This window comes from Corylus avellana, chromosome 10 (assembly GCF_965113065.1).
Source record: "Corylus avellana chromosome 10, dhCorAvel1.hap1.2, whole genome shotgun sequence".
Taxonomy (NCBI): Eukaryota; Viridiplantae; Streptophyta; class Magnoliopsida; order Fagales; family Betulaceae; genus Corylus; species Corylus avellana.
Window position 1 is genome coordinate 4,716,277 of NC_142499.1, and position 16,805 is coordinate 4,733,081.

General features: G+C 36.4%; 4 protein-coding genes across 6 annotated transcripts; 1 reads left to right on the forward strand and 3 right to left on the reverse strand.

The window, feature by feature from the left end:
- Nucleotides 1-263: 263 nt before the first annotated feature.
- LOC148583273 (uncharacterized) lies at nucleotides 264-674 on the reverse strand. The gene has a single exon (XM_088511469.1). It carries the CDS (start codon nucleotides 560-562, stop codon nucleotides 377-379), a length of 186 nt encoding a protein of 61 aa, XP_088367595.1. The 5' UTR covers nucleotides 563-674; the 3' UTR covers nucleotides 264-376.
- A 2,706-nt stretch (nucleotides 675-3,380) lies between these two features.
- On the reverse strand, nucleotides 3,381-4,220 carry LOC132172957 (uncharacterized). Its single transcript, XM_059584525.2, has one exon. It carries the CDS (start codon nucleotides 4,218-4,220, stop codon nucleotides 3,381-3,383), a length of 840 nt encoding a protein of 279 aa, XP_059440508.2.
- Nucleotides 4,221-6,749: 2,529 nt separating this feature from the next.
- On the forward strand, nucleotides 6,750-14,220 carry LOC132161797 (uncharacterized). Of its 3 annotated transcripts, XM_059571989.2 has the most exons (14): nucleotides 6,750-6,938; nucleotides 7,569-7,673; nucleotides 7,834-7,977; nucleotides 8,367-8,483; nucleotides 9,061-9,171; nucleotides 9,303-9,365; nucleotides 9,496-9,622; nucleotides 10,759-10,841; nucleotides 11,358-11,574; nucleotides 11,949-12,076; nucleotides 12,791-12,865; nucleotides 13,002-13,122; nucleotides 13,530-13,629; nucleotides 13,742-14,220. In XM_059571989.2, coding segments are annotated over exons 1-14 (1,542 nt in total). In that variant the 5' UTR covers nucleotides 6,750-6,788; the 3' UTR covers nucleotides 13,743-14,220. The 3 variants fall into 3 exon arrangements, with proteins under 3 accessions (XP_059427972.2, XP_088367399.1, XP_059427973.2); XM_088511273.1 differs by lacking the exon at nucleotides 13,742-14,220 and having other exon boundaries at nucleotides 13,530-13,630; XM_059571990.2 differs by lacking the exons at nucleotides 13,530-13,629; nucleotides 13,742-14,220 and having other exon boundaries at nucleotides 13,015-13,106.
- Nucleotides 14,221-14,618: 398 nt separating this feature from the next.
- LOC148583274 (uncharacterized) lies at nucleotides 14,619-15,114 on the reverse strand. The gene has a single exon (XM_088511466.1). The coding sequence runs from the start codon at nucleotides 15,002-15,004 to the stop codon at nucleotides 14,816-14,818; it is 189 nt and encodes a 62-aa protein (XP_088367592.1). The 5' UTR covers nucleotides 15,005-15,114; the 3' UTR covers nucleotides 14,619-14,815.
- Between the last annotated feature and the right edge of the window lie 1,691 nt (nucleotides 15,115-16,805).

A 16,805-nucleotide genomic window follows, 5' to 3' on the forward strand; every position in this document is an offset into this window, starting at 1 on the left:
AGCAGACTAATCAGATCTTGAATTCGAACACTATTTCTATTAATTTACTATTCGTTTTAATATATTTTATGGGTTGACGGGTTTTACCGGCTTATTAAAAATAAAATTTGAATCTACACGTGATGGATGTTGAAGCTTCATCCACAAAAGCAAAAAAAATAGAAAAAAGAGGTCCCTTTATCCGGAACAAAGAAACTGTTATTTTAAGTCTTTGAGATGCCACAACTTTCTAGTTTTGTTTGTCCTATGCAAAAAAACAAAAAAAACAAAATCCAACAGCCCCAAAAGAAAAACAAATCCACTGTTCTTGAACCAATTAACTTTTCTTTCTCATATCCTTCGTCTTTTCTAACATCTATCCTTCTTTGTGATGAGCTTACTGCAAGTAATAGGTGAAGAAAGACAAAAGGGAGGCACCGACCAAACCAACAAGGGGCAAGGTGGCGGTGGCCCCATTGGATGGGCCGGGGGCCGGAGCCGGGACCTCAGAGAAAGCCATTGCCACGCTCATGGAGGTGGCGGCGGCGATGACAACAGCGCAGGAGATCTTCTTGATACCCATGATGATGATGATCGACGACTATTTTATTTTGTTGGAAATGGGGAAACAAATAGACGTTTCCGATCGAGACCCGCCTTGGAGAATAAAGAAACAATCTTGGTTTTCTTTAATCTCTTGCGTTTGCAGGCCTGAGGAATAATGAAGGTGATGGGAGGAATATATATATGCTTCTTTGAGCAAAAAATAGTATGTGATTATTGAGCAAGAGTTTTACGTGTATGGCTTTGCGTGGGGTGAGGATTGCCTATTTTGTGGGGTGCATGCATGTAAATACATGGTCCATATGATTTTATGAATAATTCTGTGGTAGAAACTTTTTTTGCTTTTGTTTTTGTCAAAAACATGTTAGAAAGATGTGATTAAAAAATTAAAAATTCAGGTCTCAATCGATTATCTTGCTATATAAAGATAATCGACATAAAGATAGTGAAGATAGTTACTGCCCAACACTCCTCTGCCACTTTCCACGTTAACACTAATCCAAGCATTTGGGATTAGGTTTCCTGCTTCTAAGACTCCTATCAAAATCCCAAAACCTAACTGAAGCTAGATGTAGGTGGCAAATCCTGCACCGTACCCTGATTTTGACCATAAAGCCAATCCCATTATTATCTTAAATCAATGAGCCAATTGGATAACAGAGCAAATATTAGATCACCGGACACAACTTTTGGTTTGGTTATTAACTTATTATAAAAAGTACCCAAAATCAAAAACCACAATTCCAGACCTTTAAAAGCCTTGGGAAAAAAAAAAGACCGACAAGTATATGAAGATGAAATATCATTGTTTATGTGTTTCACAAAGAGCAGGCACTAGAATATGAATATCAGAATTAATGTGTACTAGAATATATGTTAGGGTTTGGTAAGGAGAGAAAGCAAGAAACTTACATTAAAAGTCCATTAGTGAGGACAGTGGGGCCCGGCATATCATACTTGAAGTTGGAAACAACGGAAATACACAAATTATTCTTCTCGGCCACAGGAGAAACATCAAATAGGATGCACTGAAGAAGACGACGAGGTCGATCACAAACAGTTGTAAATTTTATAATGTAGAATCTTTCCTTCTCCAAATGGAATAAACGAGGAATAGGGAGCGGATCATCATATTCACGATCAGGAAGATCCAGACCTTTAATCCTCCCTGTTAGCCACAAATTCAACTCGAAATCGTACGCCAGCAATTGATAGTCTGTTGTAATCCAATATAAATTATTTCCTACTGCCACAGACCTCCCCATAAAGGGTCCGATAGGAAATTTGCGAAGCTTGCGACGGGCAGGGTCAAGCATTTTCCAAGAACAACTCTGCACTTCGTAGATAAAGAAATTTGCAAAAGAACGAAAATGAGGGTCACGTATTCCACCTTGTGGGTACACTGGAAGTGAAGCAACGAGAATCCTGTTTGGATTCTCAAGAGCTGCAGAGAGAATTTGAAGTCCCATGTAACATGGAGGATCCGGCAAGGCTTCCCATAAATCGGTGATGGGGTCATAAACCTCACCGCCCGGGGCGAAGGGAGAAACGCCGGAAAGAGAAAAATGGAATCCAGATAAGACGTATAATTTACCTCCCAGGACTAAGATGTGAGGGAACATTCTTGGAGAAATCATGGATTTAACAGGGATCCAACTACCGGCGGGATGCCTAATGTTCATCTTATACACATCGTCAATTAAAGATGGAGGCCGATCAGAATCGACGCTTCGGCCACCAACAGAGTATAGATCGGAGCCTAGCAATGCAAAGGTAGAATTAGCCTGTGGAATACGATGTCTCCAAACTTCAGAGATGGACCCCTCAGCACCGTCGACCGCGTCCGCATGAATCTTCATGATATACCACCTTTGGACGCCATCCAGCACCCCCTCCTCAGACAGAGGCATAGAGATGAGGACTTCGTAAGGAGGCGATGATGATGATGATGATGATGATGAAGAACCATCAGTTTTTCTTTTTTTTTCTAGGCGAGATGGAACATCAGTTGATTGAACGACCATAGCTCCCTCCAATTCCATCGAGTATTTGTTATAAGGGCGGTTGGTTGGAACTTGGAAGGTGTAGAGAGAAGAATTTTATGTCAGGCGTGTGAGGCGATTTGGGATTCTAGCAGCGGAGAATTTTAGGGTTTAGAGAATAATGTTAGGCACTCTCTTTTTATCCTCCTAAAATTATCCTAATTAAAGATGATGTGGTTTTTTAAATCACCATTAAATTTTAGATGAATCATGCATATTTGAATTTTGATCTAATGGTAATTTTGAAAGCCACATTAACTGAGAGTACTCGCAGCAGCTTTCCAACCATTTTTCTCTCAATTTAGGGAATAAAAGTATTTTTTTTATTCCCTATAAAAAAACACTTCACAATAAATTCTTTTATTTTTCCTTACATGAATTAAATACTATTTATTTTTATCATTGCAACCAATGAGAGAGAGGAGAGAGGAGAGAAAATTGTAGGGGCATGTGAAAGAGAGAAGAGTGAGAACGAGATGTTTTATAATTTAATAATGCATAAAAAGATGTTTCCCAATGCATTGAAAAACACTGTACCCTTTGATGTTGGTTAAATTTAGGGTTTCTGATGTTGATGCTTTTTTGTAATTTTTTTTTTAATTTTTCATAAACATATAGAAGGAAATTGGCTATAAAGAGTCTACTGCTAGTGCCCTTAGAGGCAATCTCAGATTTTAGGGTTGGATAAGGAGAATTGGGGAATTTGCCAAACTCGTTGGAGTGAGGTGTCGATTGATAAAGATATGCGTAGATAGGTTTTTTTTTTTTTAAGCAAAGAGGGGAAGGGGGAAAGGACTACAAAGGCGGGTCTCTCCCGCTCCTAATCCGAAAGGAGGAGAGAAAAGGAGAACAAGCAGGAATGCTTCCAAACACATTGTGGGAAGCGGCCCATTTAGCAACCGAGTGTGCTCTTGAGTTAGCACATCTTGAAACTTTCGACGCGGTCCAATTAGCAAACCGCAGCAAATGCAAGCGAATATCAGCAATCACGGGGGCACAAAGCCAATCTGAAAAGAGATGATCTTTGTTGATGGCAATGATGCAAAGCTGAGAATCCCCTTCAAGGAGAATAGAGGAACAACCAAAATTAGCAGCAAAACTAACTGCCAAGAGAGCAGCATTGGCTTCCCCAACAGTGGCATCTAGATGGGGTAACTTCTTAGTATAGGCAGCCACGATAAGACCTGTGTGATCACTAAGGACCACAGCTGCAACACTAAACAAGGGGCGAATGGCAACATCAAAATTAGCTTTCAAGAAGCCAAGGGGAGGAGGAGACCAAGCTTCAGGGACAGAAGCTGATTCAAGCCATGCTTTATGATGAGCTTTAACGATGGAGTTAATGGACTTCAAACAAGAAACTGGATCCGGAACAGAGCCATTGTGAATAAGCTTGTTTCTAGCTAACCAAATGCAGTCCATAGTAACTAAAGCAGAAATCTGAAACTCCCAAACTTGATCCGAAGGGATGCCAAGATGAGAGTTAGGATTAATGATAGCTTTAGACCATTCAGCAATAGGCAAATTGGAGAAAACTGAGACGTTGATGGGCCAATCAGTGTTTCTCCAAATGGCCCTAGCAAAAGGGCAATCAAGAAACAAGTGCTGCAAATCTTCAGGAGGACCATTACACATAGGACAAGCAAAAGATTCAGGATCAATGAAATGAGAGAACCTGAAAATGTTTGTTCTGGTGGGGAGGATATTCCAAGAAATCCTCCAAAGGAGATGCTTGAGCCTATGTTGGATTTTAAGATTCCAAATCCCTTGTTAGGTGGGTGAGTTGGTGATTGACGTGCGGACAAGGCTTTTAATTGCAATGTACTCATTTTTACGCAACCAAAATTGTAACAAAATATAGGTAGTTGGGCTTTTTGGCCCAACACGTTTGTGATCCAGTTGTGATCCAGTTGTGAGTGTGTATAAACAGTCCACAATCATACGGTGAAGTGATCATCTCTTGTTACTTGAAATTACTTAGGCTTTTGTCTCCAATGGGTAGTTCAATTAGCTGGAGACCATGCGGTCCACTTCTTATGAAGCAAATGTTACTAGTTTGAATCCCTCCTCTTCCTCTTATGTGAACATATCGAAAAAAAAAAAAAAAAATTACTTACGCTTTTTTGGGTGTGCAATTTTTATTATTCTTTTTAAAATTGTGAATAATGATAATAAAAACAAAAAAGGAATGCAACACGAGCAAGATATAGTATAATTGCAGCAGTTCGGTTCGGAAAAGTCATCTTCCGTCGGTTAATCAAAATTGTCGGTTAAATCGGTTAATTCACTGATTGAATTTCAATAACAAAGTATTTCGAAATTTTCATTAATTTTGGTAGCCGGTTAATTGGTTAACCGTGGGCCTTTTTAATTGGACCAATGCTATTTTTAAATGGGCCAAAAATTGGTTGGTTTAGAAGGCTAAAAAGACGAAAATAACTTATTGAACATGTTTTTTTGGGCTAAATAACAAATTTACTGTACAGACCTAGAGCTTTAACGAAGGTTTTAAATTGGTTTTTTTTTTTTTTTTTTTTTTTTTAGCCCTAAAGTGTAAAGTTATTTTTGTTCTCATGATTTTAAATTGGTATGCAGTTCACAAATTGCTTATAAAAATAGGTAGATTCAGGCAATCCCAATTTCCCAAACCTTGGCAAATGGCAAACTTATAATCCGTCAAAGAATAATAAATAAAGTCTCAACTAAGCCAACTCTAACATGAATTACCTTCAATTCCTTAAATTTTCTTCCTTCAATAATCAAACAAATTAAAACATAAACATAATGATCAATAGAAAAGAGTAAAATACCACAAATAAGTAATACCAAGTAAGAAAGCAATATAAGATGCAAAAAATCTTAATCAAACAACAATCAATCTTCTACCTAATGGTCCTAAACAACCAAAACCTGATACAAACAGAGAAGAAAAACAAGTGCTCAACAACAATACAAATTTCAAGAATAATTACAGCAATTAGCAAATGCTTATCCAAAAGAATAAAATTTATTTGCAGGAAAAATCAAGATAGCGTAAATCAGATCAAGGTTGCGTAAAATACTAAAAATCTATCATTTTTATTCCTAAGTATTCCTAAATCCTAATAATATAAACAAACTCAAAAATAAATGCAAAATCAAAGAATCAAAATCTAAACCCTCAATTAGTTCAAAAAATAAAAATCAAAGAAAATGAAGTAACTCGAAAAATCTATACCTGAAAAGATGGGAGACGAGAGAGAGATACAACGGCTTGCCGCTTGCAACGAGAAAGCAAGGGAGACAATGGTGAAGTTAAGCCACCGGCCACGACAGGAGACGAGAGAGAGACACAACAGCTTGCCGCTTGCAACGAGAGAGCGAGAGAGTCGACAGACAGCCACAGGTGGCGAGAGAGAGAGAGAGGCAACTAGAGAGAGAAGGCAGCGCGGCATGAGAGAGAGAGAGAGAGAGGAGGCAAGGTGTAGGAGACTAGAGAGTGGAGAGGATAGCAAGCTGCGTGAGGAGGCATTCACATCCGACTCAGCAAATATTTGGCTAAATTTTAGCCAAAAGATCATCTTTATCTATTTCAGCTACCCACTTTTTTAAAGCACCCACATCTGGCTCAACATTTTAACTTTTAACTTTTACTATTTTATTTAAATATTATTTCTCTATCATTTAAATATTATTTCTTTATTCATTTTTTTTTTAATTCTTTCTTTCTTTCTTTATTTTTTACGTCAAATAAATTATTAACGCCATACCCTTAAAATTTTTATGCTTACGCTCTTGATGGCTACTGGCTGTGTTTGGCAAAGGGCTGGACCAGATTAGACCAAAAAATCAAAAAAATTATTCTCAAAATCAATTTCAACATTTTTACTTTTTACATCACATCAATAACTTTTTATTACTATTCAAAATAAAAAATCACTACAAAATAAATTTTTTCATTTTTTTATACAAAAGATTCTTAGTTTTTATACAAAAAGGAAATAACCCATTACAACAGGAACAAGAATATATACAATGAAATTAGGATCTGGTCTATATTAATATAATTAAGTGCTTCGGCCCAAGTGGGTAAATTTTTATTTGAAAAATTAGTTATTGGGACAACTATTTTCGCCAAACAACCTACGAAATTTGGGAAGGCGTGACGACGACGGTTCTCGCGTTTAGAAATAGCGCTCAAGTCGAGCCAACGTCGGATGGTGAATGCAGAGAGCAGAGACAACGATGCTGCGACCACCGAGCCATGGATGCGAAACTCTAACACTCAGACCCAATCAGTCTGCAAAGAAGACAGTACCAAGGTCCATCAAATCTTGCGCTTCCAAACAGGACCTTCGAGGCCAATCCGTTGCTGTAAGAGCTTCTCTCTCTTCTGTCTTTGAAGTAGAAAATTGAGTGACTGTGGCAGTATGCATTCTACTATGTAGTGTGTGAAGCGCTTGTATTGTATATATACATATATGTGCATATGTAAATATGATTCAATTAGCCTTTTTTCTGGGTGTGGTTGGGAAGTTTGAAGCATTGGGCAGTTGTAAGAAACAAGTTGGTTTAGTAGATAGGCCTTGTTGTGATAATGAAGTGATGAATTGATGAGATGATGAGTGGGTGACCCAGAAAAGGAGAAATAGACAATGAGTAAGAAATGCATTTGTGACAAAACAAGAAATAGTTTTTAGTAATAATATCAGGTTTAAATCAATAATATCGTCATACAATTGCAAGATTAGCATGCAAAATCAACAAGATGGGATTGGAACTATGTCAAACTAAAAGAGAAATGGACACTGCACACTTTTTTAATTGGAAGTAGAAAAAATTATGAAATATTTCGAAATAACCTTTTGATTTATGTCATGTGGTCCATGAAAGGTAAGCCCATTTTGCTTCCTAGTACGTATTAGCTGGTGTTCTTTGATATATACGTATTAGCTGGTGTTCTTTGATATGCGCGCCTGGGAAGTGATTACATTTACATTGCAGGTTGTTGGTCTGGGAAAATCTGGAAGAGCTGCGGCTAGGCTTGCTCTTGCAAGAGGTGCTTCAGTTCTAGCAATTGACCAGAATGAGAATTTGGGTCTGTTAGAGGTTAATCCATGTCTCCTTCTTAAATATGTATTGTAATTCTCTTGAATTTATGCATAACCTAAACTCTTGTGTGTGTCTAGCTATATTTACAGACGCAAACACACACACACACACATCATAATTTTAATGGCACAACCGTACAATTGCTTGTTGGTTGCAGCAAGATCCTCTTTTTGAGAAGCATAGTGGTCTGAGAACAATCCTTGGAAACTTTGATAGACAGCTATTCAAGGATGTAGATATGGTGGTTGTTTCCCCCGGAGTTCCGCTCGAAAATTACGGTCTTTCCTCGTTGTTGGAAGCAGTAAGTCAATTTTAATAATTTACTCGAGAGATAAAAGAAGACATCATATTTCCTACACTTGAACAAGAAAATGGAAAATGCACTCCCTCCTCTCCACCCCTGGGCAAATAAAAATTGCTTTAAATAGTTATACCATGACACACTTTTGTTACAGTTGTGCACATTGGTTTTCATTTAATAGAATTTGAACCCTGTTAAATACTTCATTACAATGCCGATCATGTAAGAAAATAATCAATGACACTGTTTCTTTTGAAAATTTTGATATGATTTGGTTTACTTATGATGTCATTCTTACCGACTAGGCTAAACTCTCTGCCATGAATATTTTATATTTTATTTTTTTGAATAATTTTGTAATAATCATCTGTTATGCTTTAAAAATGCAGGGAAAGCTCGTGATGTCAGAGCTAGATTTTGCTGCAGAAGTGCTTCCAAAAAGTATCAAGATTTTAGCAGTGACTGGAACTAATGGAAAATCAACTGTTGTTACTTTTGCTGGACAGGTTTTGTATTATGTATTCTCTCTCACTGACTCCCCTGTGCAGCTCCATACGCACACACATATATGCACGTAGGGATTTACATATATATCTATATGTTAGAAAATTATAATTTGAGGTAAATATTTCTTATTCTAATCAATATCAACAGAAATCAGGGCCCATTGCTGCTTATAAAGATATACTTCCATTTTTGGGAGCTAAAAAGAAAGAAAGAAAAAAAAGAGACAAAATGACAAATGAGATAGATGCTAACTTTTTCTATAATTGGTCCAAAGAGTGAAGTGGCCACCAATTTTCGAAGCAGGCGTATGTTCACTATAATGGATGAATAAGCAGCAGCAGAGGTTAAAGATAACAACTATCTATAAAATCACCTTCAACTCTTGTTGGACCAAATAGTCAGTCATTTGTCAATTGATCTTACACATTCCTTTTAAAGCTATCCTGCAATTAAGAGAAATATTATTTGTTATTGCTAGAATACCTTCAGTTCCCTATTATTCTAAATTCATCCTGTTGCAATCTGTATTCATATATTCTTTCATTAATTTATGTTTGTTTGATCATTTGAAGTCAGATGCTTAAGCATTTTGGCATCGAGGCATTTGTTGGGGGAAACCTTGGCAATCCACTCTCGGAGGCTGCATTCCATTCCTTAAAATCACCTTCTATGAAGCCAAACTTTCAAGTAAGTCTAATTGTGCAATTCATTTCACTTACCATTTTTTTTAATGATGCGATTATTTAGAGGCACCATTGGAAAGTGTTTTTTATATATGGATAAGAGACTTGGTCGGACTTTTTTTTTTTTTTCTTCAGGTTGCCGTTGTGGAGGTTAGCAGTTATCAAATGGAGATTCCCAACAAGTACTTTTGCCCTTCAGTGAGTTGGTTTGAAATTACAACTGCCCAAGCAACACTTACAATACTCTCTCAGTCTCTTTTCCTCTCTCAATCTCTTCCCCCCAACACCCCTGTTGTTTTTGTTTAGTGTTAAATGGGCATCTTTGCAGGTTTCCGTGGTGTTAAACCTGGCCCCTGATCATTTAGAGAGGCACAAGACAATGCAAAATTATGCAGGGACTAAGTGTCGTTTAGTTTCTCACATGACCAACACCAAACTGGGACTTCTATGTTTCGGTATGTAATTTGTCATTTCTCAAATAGACATGTTGGATATCATATGTAAACTTATTTCATACCTTTTCTTTTCTGTTTCAATAAGATTAAATTTATTTTAGATTATAGCAAAGTTATCGAGAATTAGAATAGATACAGCTTCAACGTGAGGTGACACCATGTGGAAGTGTGATGATTTGGTTCAGTCCCCATAGAAGTTGTGCCCCTTGAACTAAAAATGAATAAGTGCTTATAATCCTCTTCTATACTGCTTTTGTACTTTGGTTGCACCCTCTTGGCATCTCTAGATGAGTTTATTACTTAAAAAAAGAAAAAAAGAAGTAATATGGGGCCTGATCAAGATTACCTAAACGATGACTTGGAAAATAGTAGTGAGATTTATTATTGAAACTGTTAAAGTAGTTTTATCTTATCATTTCAGTTGTTTAGATTAGCTAGAAGTTATGATTATCTAGGAGTCTCAATTAGCTTTATCTTTGTAATCTGATTTTTATCTCATAGTGTATTCCCTCGATAAATAATCAACAGAAGGTGTGGGTAAAATAACTTTAGAACCCACCATTTCTTTAATTTACTTTATTTTTTCTTTCAGAAACAAACCTTGTTTAAACGAAATACTAAACACAATTGTAAACTTTCTAAAATGATGCTGAAAGATGGACTTGTTTCATAAAATGATCTATGAGATTAATGCTTGAAAGCATCCCAGTGGACACTTGGGTTGAAGGTTGGAAGCAAGATCACAAGCATAGATGGGATAGGTTGGTTTCAACTTCAAGTTCCATAGAGGATGGAAGGACTAAATTGTAAATGGTTGGTTTGAAAAGTTTTAAGCTTCTGCAAGCCAACATACATAAGTTTTCTTATGGGTTTTAAACACCTATTCGCGATTATGAAGCATGACACTTGACTGCTACTGCATAAGACTAAATCAATAAGCAAAGCTGGCAATTCTGAAAGTCATGAGTGTGTGAAAGCCTTATGTAGGGATGGTGAGGTTACTTCCAATTCAGTGTTAAACTTTTATTTTCATGCCATTAGTTTATATTTTAAGTTGAGATCTTAGTAGCCTTTATTTTGTGGTGCATATCATAGTTGGCTTATCTTTTAACTGCTGATATTACAATTCTTTTTAGGAAATCAGCACTTGAATGAAGCAATTAGAGAACATGTCAATGAATTTAATCTTGCTTGGATAGGAGCCTTTCCAGGTGTGAAAGTAAGAAAGTTTTCCCTTCTTATATTTGTAGTTTTCCCTTCTTATATTTGTTAGTAATATTTGTATTCTAAATACTCAGACCTCTTCAAATACCAGATGCACAAGTTTCTAAAAACTATGTATAGGATCCCAATAAAAAATGCCCTAACCTCAGGTAAATGTAGGGTCAAGAGTTTGGAAGATTAGTTGATTTTGGACTGACTGGTGTTGCCATTGTATTGTAGAAATTAAGAGTCTACATTGCAGGGAAAAACCTCTGACCATTTGGCTCAAAAGTCCAAATATTTGTGCTGAAGTTTTGGCATAAAAAATCTCGTACGGGGCGTTTCGCTGTCATTGTGTCATCTGATGTTTGAGAAGCAATGCTGAATTTTTTTTATATTCAAATGCAATTTTGCTTCATTATGTATTTTCCTTTTCCTTTTTTTTTTTTTTTTTCTTTGTTCGTTTTTTTTTTTTTGCTTTCTTTCTATTTTAGTATATATGTCATTGATGGAGGTTACTTATTTCCCAAAGATTGATATGGAGACCAAAATTGCCAGCTTCGAAATTCCTATAATTGGAGTTAAGTCACAACTGCAATTAAGTGCAATGAACGTGATGGGAATGCACAACTACCTTAATGCTGCAGTGGCTGCATTATCGATTCTCGGACTCAATGTTGGGGTTGATGCTGAAGGCATCAGTTCAGCAATTGAAAACTTAAAGGCACCACCTCATCGGATGCAAATTGGTGAGCCAAAGTGGATGGTAATCTCTTTTCATTTTGAGCTGATTCTTGTGTAAGATTTTCTCACAATTCTTGTAACATGATATGCGTATGATCTTGCCATTAAAAAGAAATATGTTTTAAATGATTTTCTATCATCCACAGAAGCTGCTATGTTTTTGTCTTAAATGATCTATGTGGGTGTAAACAATGTAATGTATTGGGTGGAAACTTTTGCTAATTGTGTTGTGTCTGGGGTCTACACCAAATTTTGCAAAAGGTTAACTCATTCTTCTTTAATTTGGGATGGCTAAGTCAATGGTTTGAGCACGCCAGTTCCCTTTAATTTATGCGTGGATATAAAAGTTGATTTTTAATAGTTTAATGTCATTATGCAGTACACAGAGATATCAATGGAGTAATATGGGTGGATGACAGCAAGGCAACAAACGTCCATGCAACATACACAGGACTAATGGGTCTAAAGGGACAAAAGTCCGTGATTCTACTTGGTGGCCTTGCAAAGGTATATGAAATATTGGTGATGAAGTGTACATTCATCTACATGATTGCTTGGTTGGATTTGGCATTTCACTTAATTTACCAAAGGCTACTTTTTCCCTCATTCTGTTACATCAGAAAACTGTGAGAAACTGAATCAGTGGAGTTAAATTTTACTAAACTGATATACGTTATGTGGTTTCAAACATGCTTTTATGTATGTTGAGGTGAATGCAGCTTGTCTCATGTATGATTGAGATTGGCCATTTTGGCTTATGTCAAAAGATTTTCCTTTTGTTCACTTCATTTTTTTTTTTTGTTTTTTTCTGGCAAATTCCCACTGATGGAGAAGTGGTAAATCTTCTTTTAAGAAGACTTTGTAAAGGAAATTTCCTCATTGTAAGTATGTATTTCTGGTGTGGGGATTACTTTCATAGACTCCATTGGTGCATCTCTCATCATTCCTGTGTATTTTGTATCTAATATTCTCTTTACTTTTTAGTAGTGACGTTATATGTATATATTACTGTAAGTCGGTAGGACCTGTAGCCCTTGTGATCCAGTCTATCATTATTTATTTACTGGTATTTTGTGCACATTATTTTCTGCATATCCATCGTGTGTAAATTCTTGCAGTGTGTTTCTCAATAGCATTGACTTTTTTCCCATTTTTTTTTTTTTTTGGTTGGGCAGGGGATTTTACGTGCTATAATATTATTCTTTTTCTATTTTTTTACAGGTCATATGTGGACTAGAAACTGGTGGATTTGAACGATTGATAGATCCACTAAAGTATCATAGATGTGTAATCACTGTATGTTGTCTATTCTTTCTTGGTGTTTGCTTGTGTTTCTAAGTTTTGATTAGTTTCCAAATTGAAATATTGGTCTGTCAGTGGTTTTTTTAAATTATTTGACAGAAAATGATATATGTTCATAAATGTATCCAAGTTTGGATCTTCAGGAATGCTGATTCAGAAGACATTATTTAAGAATGGTCTTAGCATCCCCTGTATTAGAGCTGCAACTATGAAGGATGCCATCAACTGTGCCAGGAGGATGGCAAAATTTGGTTAGTCATCTTCAGTGCATGAAATTGCTGGAAGAAAATATGTTATTCTGTTTTTCATTTGCTTATCAGCACCTGATGTTGCAAGTAGTGGCTCCACATCAGGATGTTATGTGTAGTTCTAGCCTTCTAGGAGCATTGCTATTACATGTTTGAGGGTGCTCCTTTTAAAAGCGTTGAATTATTCTAATAAATTGTATCAAAGTTTGTCAGTTTGATGTATAAGCCTATCCTAGGACCTTTTCTAGAAGCCATGCTGCCATAAGGATGCTTCCATCCGCACCCATAACGTTGTAATTTCACCTTCAATTATTTTACCAATGGTGTATCTATAAGTTAACCAAGAATGTTGATTTTAGGATTTGTGACTCGTAGACGCTAAGCTCATCTACTACTTGTCATGAATGTAGGGGATGCTATCGTGCTTAGTCCAGGTTGTGCGAGCTTTGATGAATTCAAGAATTTTGAGCACAGAGGGATGGTTTTTCAGGAGCTTTCCTCTTCATCATAGTATGTTCTCATTCTTGAAGCATTCAATACTACCATCATCTGTTGTTGTGAAAGTGCCGTTCATTGCATTGAAAAAAAATGTACTGAAAATTGTTTCCAATGATTATGCAAGGTGGTAGCATGGAAATCAGCTTGTAAAATGTGAACTAGGGCAACAGACATGCGTCTCTTCCTGTTAGAGAAGGTGTAAAACTGTAAACCAGCTTCAGCCAAGATTTTTTGGGCACTCCCACTATGATGACAAATTGATCATATGAATTTGGTGGTCATTGAAGCATATTGCTGTACTTTGATTTGGTCTTCTATCAACAATAATCTCCGAGGCGCAGATAGGTTTATGGAGATAAATCGCTTTCCAGAAGAAGGTTGATTTTATAGGACATGAATCCATGATATTGCAAACTTTTTTAAGGATGAAAAAGCAGTGGAGGGCATTGAACTGATGGGCCTATGTAATTGACAATTGCAGATCTCAGTCATAGTTTATAGAGACAATGAGGATTCTGGTGGCAGAATTTTCATCTGAGAATGGATGTAGAAATTATGATAAGAAAATCAGATTTCAGTGTAATCAAATTACTGTAATTTTTTTTTTCGACAAAAATAGAAATTTCTTTTCAATTTTCCTTGTTTTCCTTGTTCTTTATTATTATTATTATTATTATTATTATGTTTTACTTGTTCTTACAATATAACAAAAGTGGAGAATAGCACAATTCAAAATTGATGAAAAGACGGCACTGTAGACGGGTCAGAATTGAAATTGAAATTCCTTGTAGACTATAAATTAAATATTGGAAGCAGACCGGCCAGATCCTGAATTCGAACATTGTTTTTATCAATTTACTATTTGTTTCAATATATTTTATGGGTTGACGGATTTCGCTAGCTTATTAAAAATAAAGTTTGAATCAACACATGAACATGAAGGGAGGTTGAATCTTCATCCACAAAAGTAAAAAAGAACAGAAAAAAGAGGTCCCTTTATCCGGAACAAAGAAACTGTTATTTTAAGTCTTTGAGATGCCACAACTTTCTGGTTTTGTTTGTCCTGTGCAAAAAAACAAAAAAAAAACAAAATCCAACAGCCCCAAAAGAAAAACAAATTCACTGTTCTTGAACCACTTTAACTTTTCTTTCTCATGTCCTTCATCTTTTCTAACATCTATCCTTCTTTGTGATGAGCTTACTGCAAGTAATAGGTGAAGAAAGACAAAAGGGAGGCACCGACCAAAGACCCAACAAGGGGCAAGGTGGCGGTGGACCCGCTGGATGGGCCGGGGGCTGGAGCCGGGACCTCAGAGAAAGCCATTGCCGCGCTCATGGAGGCGGCGGCGGCGATGACAACAGCGCAGGAGATCTTCTTGATACCCATGATGATGATATGACTATTTCTTTTTGTTGGAAATGGGGAAACAAATAGACGTTTCCGATCGAGACCCGCCTTGGAGAATAAAGAAACAATCTTAATTTGATTTCTTTAATCTCTTGCGTTTGCAGGCCTGAGGAATAATGAAGGTGATGGGAGGAATATATATATGCTTCTTTGAGCCAAAAATAGTATGTGACTATTGAGCAAGACTTTTACGTGTATGGCTTTGCGTGGGGTGAGGATTGCCTATTTTGTGGGATGCATGCATGTAAATACATGGTCCATATGATTTTATGAATAATTCTGTGGTAGAAACTTTTTTTGTTTTTGTTTTTGTCAAAAACATGAGTTTTTCTAATATGTAAGAATGATTGGGTACAACTGAATCAAATTTTTCATTTTGATTAATTGTCGGACGGCTGTAGGTTTTGCACGACTCGAGGGATGAAGGTATACAAGTAATGTTTGGTACTACATTTTTACGACGCTCATTAAAATGTAATAACAATAATAATAAATAAATAAATAAAAACGTCGGCTCTTATTTTATGGGCCGGGGCATGTATGCCGGTTCAAGACATGTTGGTGTAAAAGACAAGTACCAGTAAATTTTTTTTTATAATTATTATTAGCGCGTATTTTTTACACAATTGCTTGCTAATAATTTTTTTTTGTCAACAGTGGAGTAAGATCCAGGTGGACAGTAAATTGAATGCCGAGAATTTGAATTTTTTTTATTAATTAAGAGAGAGAGGAAAATAATAAATAAATAAAAGAGAAGGTGAGGTGAATAGGTGGTGAGTCACTGAGTCTACATTAAAAATGGGTTTATTGATGTTTGATTACCCGATAAATAAATAAATTAGCATCACCATCATCAGCACCTTCCCAATTCCAATTGTTGGGAAATTAAACTGCCTGGCTAATCCCAGATAACCGCGGGCTCATGAAATAGGGACAAAGTAGTGGGCCAGGAAGGAAAGACCTTCGTAGCCTTTTTTAGGTCTCAAGAAGCCCAACCCACAAAGAAGAAGAGGAAGGTACCGAGGCTACCAAACTCAGCCCGACACTAAGGATCGCCCGAGCATCCCCTTGTCCACGTCCAAGCCTTATGGCAAACTAGCCCCTGATTTGCGGTAATTGACTCCCGTCTTCTTTAAGAACTTTCAATGTTTAAAAAGTGACACTTTAACTCTCTAAAGTATCTGATATTGATACTTGATTCTCATGAAGTATTTTGAATTGATACTTTATTCCCCAAAACTTAGTTATTTTGGAGGGTAAAGTATCAATTCAAAATATTTCAGAGGATAAAGCGTATTTCATGAGAATCAAGTATCAATGTCAAATACTTTAGAAGAGTAAAGTGTCATTTTTTTTAACATTTAAGTTTAAAGTGTAGGTGGATAGTTATTTTCTCCATCCAATATAGACATGGAAAGATACAACCACGACCCCCAATCCAACTCAAGCTCTAAGACTGAATGGAGGTAGAAGATGGAGTCCCAATGGGACACCACTAATCAACCTATAAATAGGCAAAGCACCCAATATAATACTGGACTGAAATATTGAGAGCATCCGCATTCTTTTTTCACAAGAACAAACTGAGCGTCCTTATTTGTTCTTTCAAATTTGATCTCAAAAGGTGTGTTTCAGTGTTTGCACCATACCGAAAACTGTACTAACACCAAACTTGAACATGATACTGAGGTTGTCTCGTTCGGCTCTGTTTGGTAAACGACTAACTTTTTTCACTTTTTATATCACATCAACATTAAAATATTTTAACTTTTTTTACATT

Excerpts from the sequence above, each read along its gene's own strand:
- LOC148583273 (XM_088511469.1), bottom strand. The coding sequence starts at position 562 with ATGGGTATCAAGAAGATCTCCTGCGCTGTTGTCATCGCCGCCGCCACC.
- LOC132172957 (XM_059584525.2), bottom strand. The coding sequence starts at position 4,220 with ATGTGTAATGGTCCTCCTGAAGATTTGCAGCACTTGTTTCTTGATTGC.
- LOC132161797 (XM_059571989.2), top strand. The coding sequence starts at position 6,789 with ATGCAGAGAGCAGAGACAACGATGCTGCGACCACCGAGCCATGGATGC. Across the intron at positions 11,575-11,948 it reads ACCTCATCGGATGCAAATTG|TACACAGAGATATCAATGGA; the intron begins GTGAGCCAAAGT and ends GTCATTATGCAG. Across the intron at positions 12,077-12,790 it reads TACTTGGTGGCCTTGCAAAG|GTCATATGTGGACTAGAAAC; the intron begins GTATATGAAATA and ends ATTTTTTTACAG.
- LOC148583274 (XM_088511466.1), bottom strand. The coding sequence starts at position 15,004 with ATGGGTATCAAGAAGATCTCCTGCGCTGTTGTCATCGCCGCCGCCGCC.